Genomic DNA, 14,565 nt, shown 5'->3' on the forward strand with positions numbered 1-14,565 from the left:
AAAAGACAGGCAATAGCAAGGGTTGGTAAGGATGTCGAGAAAAGGACACCCTTGTGCGCTGTTAGTGCAGTTAATGTTTAGCACAGTGCTATGGAAAACAGTATAGAAATTTCCCCTCAAATTAAAAATAGAATCAACATGTGATCCATCTAGCAATTCTACTTCTGGTTATTTATCTGAAGAAAATGAAAACATAATTTGAAAAGATATATGCACCCCTACATTCACTGAAGCATTAGTTAAATAGCCAAGAAATGGAAACAACAGAAGTGTCTGCTGATGACTGAATAAACATGTAGTCCATATATGTATATATATGCGCACACACGTTGGGCTTCCCTAGTGTCTCAGACTGTAAAGCATCTGCCCACAATGCAGGAGACCTGGGCTCGATCCCTGGGTTGGGAAGATCCCCTGGAGAAGGGAATGGCTACCCACTCTAGTATTCTCACCAGAAGAATTTCATGAACAGAGGAGGCTGGTGGGCTACAGTCCATGGGGTCACAAAGAGTTGGACATGACCAAGCAACACATACACACACACAACAGAATACTACTCAGCCATAAAAAGTATGAAATTTTGCCATTTGTGACAACATGGATGGAACTTGAGGGTATTATGCTAAGTAAAATAAGTCAGACAGCAAAAGACAAATACCATATGATTTCACTTACATGTGGAATCTAAAAACAAAAACATACAATATGAAATTCACAGGTACGAAGATTATAATGGTGGTTGCCAGGAGGGTTGGGAGGGTAAGCAAAGTCGGTTAAAGGGGTCAAGAGGTATAAACTTTCTATCAATAATGTTTTACAATATATTGATGTATGATAAATGATGTAGACAGACTTATTATGGATGTCATTTTTGCAGTGTGTATAAATACTGAAGCATTATGATGTATACCTGAAACTAATATAATGCTATATGTCAATAAAAAAGTGAATGATTTTTGGAAAGTGGGACATGACACTAAATTTAATTTATAATGTGTGAAACTTTGATTTAAACATAAAAACTTTATTAAACTTTATTAGTTCAATCACCATGATATATACTTAAAATATCTTAGTTTTGTCAATTATAAATCAACAAAGCAAACATTTTAAATAAATAACATAAAACAAGAGAAATGTGAGAAAACCTAGAAAAAACTGTGGAAAATAATGAGCTGGGGACCGATACCACCCTAATTTTCACTGCATACCATTCTCTAGTATTTGAATTTTTTGGACTGGTACATTTTTTTAATTGATAAACTTTACTTTTTAGAGCAGTTTTTGGTTCGTGGCAAAATTGAACAGAAATATGGAATGTTGTCATATAGTCCAATTCCCCACATATGTACAACTTCCCAAGTATCAGTATCCAGCATCACAGTGGTGTATTAGTTACAACTGATAAACCTACATTGGCACATTATCAATATCCAAAGCCCATAGTTGATATTAGGGTTTACCCTTGTACATTTTATGGGTTTTGACAAATATGTAAAAACATGTATCTACCATTGTAGTATCATACAGAACAGTTGCACTGCCTGAAAAATCCTGTGCTCTGTTTATTCAGTACTTTCTCTCCACTAACCCCTGAAAACCAGTAATCTTTTCACTGTCCCCTTAGTTTTTACTTTTCCAGAATGTCATATTGTTGGAATCACACAGTATAGTCTTTTCAGACTGCATATTACTAAGTGAAAAAAGCCATTTAAGTTTCCTCCAAGTATTTTCTTGGTTTGATAGATCATTTCTTTCTAGTGCTGAATAATATTTCAGTGTCTGGAAGTAACAGTTTACTCATCCATTTACTTACTGGAGGACATTTTAGTGGCCTTCCAAGTTTGGGCAATTATGCATGAAGCTGATATATAAACATCTATATTCAGTTTTTTTTGTGTGGATTTAAGTTTCAATTCATTTCGGCAAACACCAGGGAGCACAATTGTTGGTCCGTACTATAAGAAGACATTAGTTTTGTAAAAAACTGCCAAACTTTTTTCCAAATTTGCTGTACCATTTTGCTTTCCCACCAGTATTAATGAGAATTCTATTATTCCACATCCTCACCAGCATATGTTGTTGTGTTTTGGATTTTGCCTATTCTAAAATCCAAATGTAATAATAGCTCACTGTTGTTTTAATTAGCAATTCCCTAATGGTGTATGATGTTGAACATCTCTTCATACCCTTATTTGCCATCTGTATGCCTTCTTTATGATGTGTCTGTTTATGTCTTTTGCCCATTTTTTAATCAGGTTGCTTGTTTCCTTATTGTTGATTTTAGGAGTTATTTGCATATTTTCAGTAACAGTCCTTTATCAGATGTGTCTTTCATAAATATTTTCTTCCAGTCTGTGGCTTATCTTCTCATTCTATTGTCTTTCACAGAGAAGTTTTTAGTAGTAGTGAAGTTCAGTTTAGCAATTATTTCTTCCATGGATTATGTTCTTAATGCTATATCTAAAACATCATCGCCAAATCCAATTGATCTAGGTTTTCTCCTATCTTCTAGGAATTTCATAGTTTTGCATCCTAGGTTCAGGTCTATGATCCAGGTTTTGAGTTGATTTTTATGAAAGTTGTAAGGTCTGTATCTAGATTCATTTCTTTGCCTGTGACTCTCCAGTTGCTCCAGCACCATGTATTTAAAAGACTATCTTTGTTCCATTCTATTACTTTAGCTCCACTGTCAAAGATTAGTTGACTAGAGTAATTTGGGTCTATTTCTGGGCTTTCTATGGTGTTCCACTGATCTATTTTGTCTATTCTTTTACCAATTCCATATTGTTTTGATTACTGTGGTTTGTAATAAGTTTTGAAGTCAAAAGTGGCAGACCTCTGACTTTGCTCTTCTCCAATATTCAGTTGGTTATTGCATCTTCTTAAAGAGAAACGGCGGAGAAGGCAATGGCACCCCACTCCAGTACTCTTGCCTGGAAAATCCCATGGACGGAGGGGCCTGGTAGGCTGCAGTCTATGGGATCGCGAACAGTCAGACACGACTGCGCAACTTCACTTTCACTTTTCACTTTCATGCACTGGAGAAGGAAATGGCAACCCACTCCAGTGTTCTTGCCTGGAGAATCCCAGGGACAGAGGAGCCTGGTGGGCTGCCGTCTATGGGGTCGCACAGAGTCGGACACGACTGAAGCGACTTAGCAGCAGCAGCAGCAAAGAGAAAGGGAATACCAGACCACCTTACCTGTCTCCTGAGAAACCTGTCTGTGCATCAAGAAGCAACAGTTAGAACCAGACATGGAACAATGGACTGGTTCAAAATTGGGAAAGGACCACATCAAGGCTGTAATATCGTCATGCTGTTTGTTTAACTTATATGAAGAGTACATCGTGTGAAATGCTGGGCTGAATGAATCACAACTGGAACCAAGATTACTGGGGGACAATGTTCACTACAGCACTATTTACAATACCTAGAAAATGGAAGCAACCTAGATGTCTATCAACAGATGAATGGATAAAGAAATTGTGGTACATACACATAATGGTTTTTACTTAGCCATAAAGAGGAACGCATTTGAGTCCAGTCTAATGAGGTGGATAAACCTAGAGCCTATTATACAGAGTGAAGTAAGTCATAAAGAGAAAGATAAATACTGTATACTAAAGCATATTTATGGAATCTAGAAAGATGGTACCAATGAATTGATTTGCAAGGCAGCAATGGAGACACAGACATAGAGAACCGACTTATGGACACAGGCAGAGGGGATGAAAGGATTAGATGAATGGAGAAAGTAACATGGAAACTTACATTACCATATGAAAAATAGATAGCCAATGGGAATTTGCATTATGTCTCATGGAACTCAAACAGGGGCTCTGTATCAACTTACAGGGGTGGGATGGGGAGGGAGATGAGAGGGAGGTTCAAGAGGGAAGGGATATATGTATACCTATGGCTGATTCATGCTGATGTTTGACAGAAAACAACAAAATTTCTGTAAAGCAATTATCCTTCAAAATAAATAAATAGATTACCTAAACCTCAGATGTGCAGATGATACCATTCCAATGGCATAAAGTGAAGAAGAATTAAAGAGCCTCTTGATGAGGCTGAAAAGAACAGAGTGAAAAAGCTGGCTTAAAACTCAACATTCAAAAAACTAAGATTGTGGTATCTGGTCCCATCACTTCATGGCAAATAGAAGGGGAAAAAGTGGAAACAGTGGCAGATTTTATTTTCTTGGGCTCCAAAATCATGGTGGATTGTGACTGTAGCCATGAAATTAAGATGCTTGCTCCCTGGAAGGAAAGCTATGACAAACCTAGACAGCATACTAAAAAGCACAGGCATCACTTTGCTAACAAAGGTCCATATACTCAAAACTATGGTTTTTCCAGTAGTCATGTATGGATGTGAAAGTTGGGCCATAAAGAAGGCTGAGTGCTGAAGGAATGCTTTCAAATTGTGGAGCTGGAGAAGATTTGGGAGTCCCTTGGACAGTAAGGAGATCAAATCAGTCAATCCTAAAGGAAATCAACCCTGAATATTCATTGGAAGAACTGATGCTGAAGCTGAAGCTCCAACACTTTGTCCATCTGATGCGAAGAGCCAACTCACTGGAAAAGACTCTGATGCTGGGAATGATTGAGTGCAGGAGGAGGAGGGGGCAGCAGAGGGTGAGATGGTTGGAGAGCATTACCAACTCAATGGACATGAGTTCGAGCATATTCAAGGAGATAATGAAGGACAGGGAAGCCTGGCGTGCTGCAGGCCATGGAGTCTCAAAGAGTCAGACATGACTAAGTGACTGAACAACAACAAATTGCCTCTCCATGCTATGCTATGCTAAGCAGTCACTTCAGTCGTGTCCGACTGTGTGTGACCCCATAGACGGCAGCCACCAGGGTCTCCCGTCCCGGGGATTCTCTAGGCAAGAACACTGGAGTGGGTTGCCATTTCCTTCTCCAATGCATGAAAGTGAAAAGTGAAAGTGAAATTGCTCAGTCCTGTCCGACTCTTAGCGACCCCATGGACTGCAGCCTACCAGGCTCCTCCATCCATGGGATTTTCCAGGCAAAAGTACTGGAGTGGGGTGCCATTGCCTTCTCTGGCCTCTCCATATAAACATTAATCAGTTTACTGATACCTACAAAATAACTTGCTAGAATTTTGATCAGGATTGCATTGAATCTATAGATAAGGTTCATAAGAACTGACATTTAACAATACTGTTTTCCTTTCCATGAACATGGAATCAGTTCCGTTCAGTCACTTAGTCGTGTCTGACTCTTTGCAACCCCATGAACTGCAGCACACCAGGCTTTCTTGTCCATCACCAACTCCCAGAGCTAGCTCAAACTCACGTCCATCAAGTTGGTGATGCATCCAACCATCTTATCCTCTGCTGTCTCCTTCTCTTCCTGCCTGCAATCTTTCCCAGCACCAGAGTCTTTTCCAGTGAGTCAGTTCTTCTCATCAGGTGGCCAAAGTATTGGGAGTTTTAGCTTCAGCATCAGTCCTTCCAATGAATATTCAGGACTGATTTCTTTTAGGATTGACTGGTTTGATCTCCTTGCAGTCCAGGGGACTTTCAAGAGTCTTTTCCAACACCACAGTTCAAAAGCATCAATTCTTCAGCACTCAGCTTTCTTTACGATCCAACTCTCACATCCATATATGACTACTGGAAAAACCATAGATTTGACAAAATAGATCTTTGTCGGCAAAGTAATGTTTCTGCTTTTTAGTATGCTGTCTAGGTTGGTCATAGCTTTTCTTCCAAGGAGCAAGAGTCTTTTAATTTCTTGGCTGCAGTCACCATCTGCAGTGATTTTGGAGCCCAAGAAAAGAAAGTCTGTCACTGTTTCCATTGTTTCCCCATCTATCTGCTATGAAGTGATGGGACTGGATGCAATGATCTTAGTTTTCTGAATGTTGAGTTTTAAGCATCACTCTCCTCTTTCACTTTCATCAAGAGGCTCTTCAGTTCCTCTTTGCTTTCTGTATAAGGGTGGTGTCATCTGCATATCTGAGGTTATTGATATTTCTCCCAGCAATCTTGATTCCAGCTTGTGCTTCATCCAGCCCAGCATTTCACATGATGTACTCTGCATATAAGTTAAATAAGCAGGATGACAATATACAGCCTTGACGTACTCCTTTCCCAATCTGGAACCAGTCTGTTGTTCCATGTCCAGTTCTAACTGTTGCTTCTTGACCTGCATACAGATTTCTCAGGAGGCAGGTCAGGTGGTCTGGTATTCCCATCTCTTTCAGAATTTTCCAGTTTGTTGTGATCCAGTCAAAGGCTTTGGCATAGTCAATAAAGCAGATGTTTTTTTAGAACATGGAATATATCTGTTTATTTATTTCTTCTTTGATATATTTTATCAGTTTTATAATTCTCCTCATATAGATCTCTCTTGTAGATGTTTTATGAGATTTGCATTTCATTTTTACAGTTTTGATGTAAATGGTAGTATGTTTTTAATTTCAAATTCCCCTTGTTCATTGCTGGTATACGGGAAAGTGATGACTTTTGTAAAGTGACCTTGCATCCTACAATGTTGCTATTATTACTTATTAGTAATTTTTCTTTTGGTTGCTAATTCTTTTGGATTTTTTCTACATAGGCACTAATGACATCTTTGAGTAAAAATTTTATTTCTTCTTTCTTAATGTGTATACTTTTTCTTGCCTAATAACATCAGCAAGGACTTCCAGTACAATGCTGAAAAGCATTGGTGAGAGAGGATGTCCTTGACTTGTTCCTGGTCTTTTTGTTGTTTTTCACAGTTCTGGAGGCTCAGAAGTTCAAAATTAAGGTATCTGCAGGAAACGCTCTCTTAAATGCTGTCGAGAGAAACTGTTCTGTGCCCTTCTCTTACCTTCTGGTGTTCATTGATTTGCAATTGCATAACTCCCATAGTCTCACAGTGTTCTTCCTCTGTCTTCACATCTTATAAAGATATTACTTATATCAGACTAAGGGCCCACCCTACTTTCTATGATCTCATCTTCACTGATTACATCTGCAATGACTTGATTTTCAAATAAAGTCACATTCTGTAGTGGCAGCGGGGGCTTCAACACATCTTTTTGGAGGACCCAATCCAATCTATAAAAAGTCTTTACTATGTAAGTAAAACTATGCTAAGTTGCTTCAGTCATATCTGACTCTACTGATTGCAGCCTGCCAGGCTCCTCTGTCCATGGGATTCTCCAGACAAGAATATGGGAGTGGGTTGCTATTTTCTTCTCCAGGGATCTTCCCAACCCAGGGACTGAACCCATGTCTCTTTTGTCTCTTTACCACTAATGCCACCTGAGAAGTCCAAGTAAAACTGACAAATTAGTAAAAACAAAAACAAAAAAATCCACAAAAAATCCACCAGGACAAGAACAGGCAATTAACTCACATAAACTATACACACACACACACACATTCACAGCACACTACATTTAAGAATTCATGAATCCTTCCTCTAACCCTGTTCCTCCTCAAGACATCCTCATGTCAGTGACTGACACCAACCTGCATCCAGTTGCTAGGGACAAACCAAGGCATCATTCAGGAATCCCCCCTTCCCCTCATTAACCACAACCAAGGATCAGGACTGTAACCAAAAGCAGGGTCTGGCTGCTTGTCGTTCAAAAAGTCAATAAAGGGGCAATGTTGTTGGAAAGGAAAGTTTGCTTTATTTTGGATGCCAGCAGCTAGGTATGGGGGGTGTAGAGGGTGGACACCTGTCCAAAGGCCAACTCCGCCCCCTGAAAATCCGTGGACAAGAGCTTTTATAGGCTGAGGGAAGGGGTACATGCAGAAACTGTACAGTCAGCTCTGACAATCTTCTTGAAATTGGTCATCAGTGGTCTGATCAGTGTCACCTTGATTATTTTAAATACAGTTAGTCTTCAGTTCCAGTGTTGGTTTGTTCTCACTTCTTTGAAGCCAATTCTTGGAATTGTGGCAGCTTATGTCATGGTTACAATCTGGTCATTATGTGGTTAACTTCTACCTGGTTGGGGTTTCAGTAACCATAAGACAGCTCACAGGATTTGGCTCAGAATATTATCTATAGTGCCTGTGAAGGAAGGAAAGGTCCTTGACTTTGTTTACGGACTAAATTATTATTACTTGGTCTCCTTGACTGCTTTCCTTTGTTTCTGCATGTTCTCACTTCTCTGATTAAACTTACTATGTAGCTAGAGTTTTTCCACAGACAAAAGGCAGGCAGAGGATGTACAAGGCAATGACCACAGGGTCCTGCTGTTTTATGACCAGTTGATTTTACTTCATTGGTACCTTCCATAACCCTCCAGTTATCTAGTCGCACCACCTACAAAGCTACGATGATCTCTGGTCTGGACTACTGCTGCAACCTCCAAGACAAATCTTTTTGATTCCACTTTTGTCCCCTTACAGTAAGGTGAAACTGGTTTGTATGGGACAGTTTCAGCTTTTACCTGTTGTTTGACACCCTGTCCAGTTAGCAACCTCTTTCATTTGCAAAAGGATCCCCATCTGGATGATAAATTATATGGTCACCCTACCTTACAGTCTTTTCTTCTCACAGTAGCTAAAGTCACTTTTTAAAAATGTAAATTAGATCATGTTATTCCCCTGCTTAAGACCCTTCAAAGATTTCTTGTTACATAAGAGTAAAATCCAAATTCCTTATCGTGATCTACATACAGGCTTTATATAGTCTAGTCCACCTACTTCTCATCACTTCCAACTTTGTCCGTCTCTTACATTCTAGCCCCACTGGCCTTCTGATTCCTCCAGGTAGTCATGCTCCTTCTTATTTCTAATCTTTGCCCTTTGCTGTTACTTTATTCCCCAAGATCTTCTCATAACAAATCTGTCATTTTGTTCTCAGATCAAATATTAATTCTTCAGAGAGGCCTTCTTTGAAGACACAATCTAACGTTCCCAAACCCACCCAAGTTGTTCTCTATTATCTTGTTCACTTACTTCTTAGTTTATTGCTATTTCCCCACTAGAACACAGATTCACTGTCACCTTGTTCACCTTGGGTACCCAGGGGCAGAGCATGTGCTCAAAAAGTATTTAATGAGAGAATGAATCACTACCTACAATCAAAGAAAAAAAATTAAAACCATGACAGTTCACAGAATCTAGCTATCAAACCAGCAAATACTGAAAAACCAAAAATGTGTTACTTTTCTTTCTAAAACTCTGTGTATCATCTGACAGGACACCTATGTGATTGTTTATTCTTTGTCTCCCTCTGACTAAAATGAAATCTCCACAAAAACAGGGACTTGGTTTTGTATTTTTAGCTGTATTCTTAGCAATTGTATGCCAACAAGAGTGTCTGGCATATACTAAGTGTTCCATAATTATTTACATATTCGGTAAATTGACGGTGTCTAAGGCAATGGCACCCCACTCCAGTACTCTTGCCCGGAAAATCCCATGGACGGAGGGGCCTGGTAGGCTGCAGTCCATGGGGTCGCTAGGAGTTGGACATGACTGAGCGACTTCACTTTCACTTGTCACTTTCATGCATTGGAGAAGGAAATGGCAACCCACTCCACTGTTCTTGCCTGGAGAATCCCAGGGATGGAGGAGCCTGGTGGACTGCCGTCTATGGGGTTGCACAGAGTCGGACACGACTGAAGCGACTTAGCAGCAGTAGCAGCAGCAGGGGTGAGTAAGTAGTAGAGAAAGGGGTACGGTGAGAATATAATTGGTGTACAATTTCCATAGGAAATTTGACAATATATATCAAAAGTTCCTGAAGAGGGCATACCTTTAGACTCAGCAATCTCACTTCTAAGAGGAACTTATTCTAAACAAACAAATGAACAAAGGTACAAAGATTATTTATGAGGAAATTTCTGACTTGTTTTATAATAGAGAAAATTTAGAAATGGCAGCATAATACCCATTTATAGGAAAAGGTACATGTAATTATAAATCTGTACAATGGAATACATTATAAATACTGGTGAAAATGTATATTTGTTGATGTAGAAAAGTATATTAAGACAAAAAGGCAAACAAAAAAAAGTATAGCAAGATTTCATTTTTGCAAAAACACGTGTCTCCCATGTATCAGTGGGAGACACATGGGTATGTATGAGCGCACACTGGCACTCACAAAGAAATGTTTAAGCAGGCATACTTCAAAATGTTAGCATTGGTTATCTTTGCGTGGTGAGATTAACGGCAATTTAAATTTTCTTTTGTATACATTTCTCAACCTTTGTAATTAGGCCAACCAAAATTAGCTGAACATGTTCTGCTTTTATAAGTGCGTGTGTGGGGGGAGAGGGGGAAGCAATAAATATAAAAAACACAGACACATTTCATCAACTTACTGAAGTCTAAAGCCCAGGTTAAGAGCCAGAAGTTCAGAAACATCAACTTCAGCATAGGAGGTGGCTTTTTGATTTCCTAAATTCAAGCAAGTTGTTTCCCCTCAGTTAATATTTGCAAAAAAGGAAAAAAAAAAAATCACAAAACTTGTTTCTTTTATTTCATTGCTTGCCAAGCTTGAGAAAACAGCATAAAGTGTAGCAAAACCTATCATTTATGCTGGGCACTATCCTTGCATTGTTTCATTAAAAACCTTCTAATGGTCCTGCCAGGTGGGTATTAATGTTCTCAAATGCAGAAGCTGAAAGAGACAACAGAACTTGCCAAAGCTCCTAGAGCTGTTGGGTGGATTGGGAAGTAGAGTTAGGGGAGTTCTTGATTCAAACAGAGGTTTCTCTGACCTCAGGGCCTTGAGGAAAAGCTGGACAAAGGTGCTTGAGAGTCTCTTAATGCCTCTGATATTTTGTGTGGTTATCCTACCACCCTTATAACTTGCAAGAAGGATAAAAGGAGAACCAGCCAGGAGTTCTGAGAAAGCTGGAGTAAATATGTGGAGAAGCGAGATTTACATTGGGTGCTACTCTGGAACATGCCTTTCGCTTCTCTTCAGTTCTAAACGGCTCCAACTCAAAATGCTTGATTGAGTGGTCACAGAGGAGGAGGGGAATTTTGTGAGCACCCCTATGTATGTGCAAGAAGGGTTATAGCACATACCACAGACTTGGCTAAGGATGACATTTGGACACTTGAAGAAGGAAGCTGGCTCAGGATGACGGGAGGTGGACACCCCTTGGGAGGAAAAAGCAAAGTTGGTAGGAAGTACAAAGTTAAAGGGGGACTGAGAGAAGGAGGAGGAGGGAAGAGGAAAAACTAGGAGAGGCAGTTGAGGGTTATTCTGCAGTACTTTTTTCTTCCACCTTTTTTCTTTCTACATTCTTTCCCTTGATTATCTCAATCTTAATTAGACCTTCAGTGCTTCTTTCTATTTAGATGATTACCAAATCCCTCCAACCCTGACTGTTCTCCAGAGTTCAAGTCCTCTGAGGTCCAAACTGAATGCAGCTTTTCTGCCACCTCAAGTCTGCTTCTGTTATATTCACTCTCACCATCAAACGACTGTCTGAACTGCTCTCTTCCCCATTCCGTCAACCATTCTTTCATCCAACAAATATATCTAGTATGTCCCCCACACTGTACTAGGGACAGCCAGTCACTTTTACCTTGCAAATCTCTTGTCTGTCCATCTCTTCTAAATTCTTTACTGAAAGTTATAGGGAATTCCTCTTGCTTGAACCATGGCAACAGCAGTATAAGTTAATTGGTTTTGCATGCCATTCATTCTTATAGTGACCTCCTAGATTTAACACTATACCTGAGACACAGAAGTGGCTCACAGTGGAGGCTTAGGGACTAAAAACGCTGCGAAGGGGACTGGAAGAGCAGAAGCTGAACTTGTCTTGATTAAGAACTCACATAGGAAGAAAGGCGTTTACAAATAACATTACAAATAACAATTCTGTTATTTCTGGGGTGTGGCTAATTAGGAAGCTAGGAAGATTGTTGGAAGTCTGATGTTGAGAGTCTCCTGATACCGAAAAAGCCCCGCCCACCTTCCATCCTTTGAGTATTCTATAACTACTTGTTGATTCTATCACCTTCTATGACAAGCCAGGAATGTTGTGTTCTTCATCGTATCCCCAGCTCTTAGTACACCTGGCCCATAGTAGGGGCTCAATAAATATCTGTGGAGGATTCTAGAAAGGCAGGAACCATAGATGTTTTATTCACCACTTTAGGCAGAAGGACAAAGACTAACGAGCCCAAGGGGTAAAGAAATAGTGGATGTTTCCCTCCCTATTCCTTTAACTTGGTAAATGTTTGCGAAGCGCCATAAACCGCCCTCCCGCACAACTCCAAAATCCGGCCCCTCGCTCGACTGCCAGGCCCTGGAGCTTGGCCACCGTCGGGCCCAGGCCCCAGCTTCCCTCCCTCCCCGCCCGGGCTCCTGTTACCTCCCTGCACACATCTGTACACACCACAGGCCAAACAATTACGCGCTCCCGCACGCCCTCCTCGAGGTCCGGGTCTCTCCAGAGAACCCCGTGTGTCCCTGGCCCCCGCCCAAGGCTCAGGGCAGCCCGCGGCCTGGCCTGAGGACCGCCGCGGCTGTGGGCTCCAGCGACCCCCGCACCTGGCGCGCCAGGACCTCGTCCATGTGCCCGGCGGCCACTCTCCAGCCTCAGCCGCTCTCGGGCTTGAGCGCGGAGCCCGGGAGGCCCAGCGTCTCAACCCGGGGCCCGCCGCGCTCCTCGGGGCTAGACACATCGGGAAGGCGGGAAGCGGCTGCAGCTGTAAGGCGCCCGGGGGCGGGCGGCGGAGCCCCGGAAAGCAGCGGGCTGGGCCGAGGGATGTACGAGCGGCGGACGGCTACGGCCGCAGCAGGGCTCGGCGAGCGGCGGCTCGCTCACTCACCACAGTCCGGCGGGGCAGCGCGCCGGGGGTCCGGGACAGGGCCCGGCGGAGCCTCCGCGCCCGGCCCGGGCGGGTCCCCCCGGAGCTCTCGGAGCCGCTGTCGTCCGAGATCACAATGAAGTCCTCCATGGCTGCGGGACCGGCCGAGACAGCGCGCGGGCGACCAGTGAGGCAAGCGGCAGCGACTTCGGTTCCTGCTGCTGAGGTAAGGGCCGACGACAACCGGAGCTATCAGCCCACCAGCCCCGCCCCTTCCCTCCCCTCCGGCCCCGCCCCCTGCCCTCCGGGGGCCCGCCCCCTGGCGGCGGGCGGCGGGCGGCGGGCGGATGGCCGCCGTCACGGTACTTGGCAGTGGCCCTGGTCCTCCTTCCCGAGGAGAAAACGGAGAAGGGGAAAAGATCAAGTCGCAGCCGGCTTGGGCTGGTGTTGGGGCCGGTCGTGCGGGACGCTGAGGCTGTGAGGGCTTTCCCCGCTGCTTCCAACTGACTCGAGTGTGAAGTGAGGTGTGAATAGGCCTTTCTGACCACCGTAAAGGGCTTCAACGGACTCACCCGGAGAGGCCCTTTGAGGATGGGACCCAGGCTTGGACTGGCGGGGTGTGGTTAGGTAGGGGGGAGTGACTTTGGTTGAGTAGGGGGAGAAAGGCCCCTTTCTTTGTGCACACGTGCAGGCCCCTCTCTAGGATCACTTCCCAGAAGTGGAAATACTGAGTCGAAGGCGCTTTTGCTGTTGTTTCGATAAGTGAGGCAGAATACTAAGCTGTACCAATTTGCGGGTTTCACCAACAATCCATGTCATTCAGGATTTTAAACTGAGATTTAGAGATTTGTTCAGTTGATAGCAGGATCAGAGATTGTAAAAAAATGCACAAAGAGAAGCAGTGAAGGAGCAGACATTGTGAATAGTTAGTTGTGATGAAGTGGTCCATAGTTGGTATAGGATAGGAATTGTGTTACAATAAATGTGGACTATTGACCCAGTCTTGCTGCTCAGGCTCTAGCAGTTTGGCAACATGGTATTAACAGATCCAAAGGAAAATGAGTTTATCAGAAAGGGGATTGGTTCCTAAAGGAATGGCTATCAGGTGCTATCTAAGCACCTTCTAGAGCAGCGATTCTCAAACCTTAGTGAGGATCAGAATCACCCAAGAGGCCTGTTAAAACAGACTCCTGGACCCCACCCCAGACTTTCTGATTTAGTAGGTATGAGGTGGGGCCGCCCAAATTCATTTTTAACGAGCTCCTAGGTGATGTCAATGCTGCTATTGTGGGGTCCACTGCATCGAAAACCCACAGGTCAGTGGCCAACAGATTTCGGATGTTCTGGTGGTATGTTTGAAATCATCCTTGTGAAGGGATTCATTAAGTTTTTTATCTTCACCAAATGCCATCAAACATTTAGTTTAACTTCTTTTCTGGGTTTCTGTGACTCGCACCTCTGTTACGACTTCTTTTCATTCTCCTTAGCTGACTTACTTAGTAAGTCCTCTAACTTACTCCTTAAATCATAGAGTTCCTCATGACCTTCGCATACTCTCCCTACACAATCTCAACCATTTCCATGCTTTAATGACACTTTTTATGGTGGTGGCTCCCATAGGTTTATCTTCAGCCCAGCCCTGTCTTCAGAGTTCCAGATGTATATATCCAAATGTCTGTTGAAGCCCACCGGCATCTCAAGTTGAGTCTGCCCAAAAGTGAACTCAAAAATACGTGTCCCCTACCCTGTTCTCCAGAAATAAAGCCTGTTTCTTCTCTGTGTTCCCTCCTTCAGTGAC

At 42.6% G+C, this 14,565-nt stretch overlaps 1 protein-coding gene across 3 annotated transcripts in view; it reads right to left on the reverse strand.

Moving 5' to 3' along the window:
- The window catches only part of SIMC1 (SUMO interacting motifs containing 1), a 75,577-nt gene extending 62,565 nt beyond the window's left edge, over positions 1 to 13,012 (reverse strand). For all 3 annotated transcript variants that reach the window (XM_055536559.1, XM_055536558.1, XM_055536560.1), the window contains exon 1: positions 12,789 to 13,012. In XM_055536559.1, the coding sequence (XP_055392534.1) occupies positions 12,789 to 12,917 (129 nt within the window). In that variant the 5' untranslated portion in view covers positions 12,918 to 13,012. The remainder of the gene's footprint in view (positions 1 to 12,788) is intronic.
- Positions 13,013 to 14,565: the final 1,553 nt, after the last annotated feature.

Source organism: Bubalus kerabau, chromosome 10 (genome assembly GCF_029407905.1).
Source record: "Bubalus kerabau isolate K-KA32 ecotype Philippines breed swamp buffalo chromosome 10, PCC_UOA_SB_1v2, whole genome shotgun sequence".
Taxonomy (NCBI): Eukaryota; Metazoa; Chordata; class Mammalia; order Artiodactyla; family Bovidae; genus Bubalus; species Bubalus kerabau.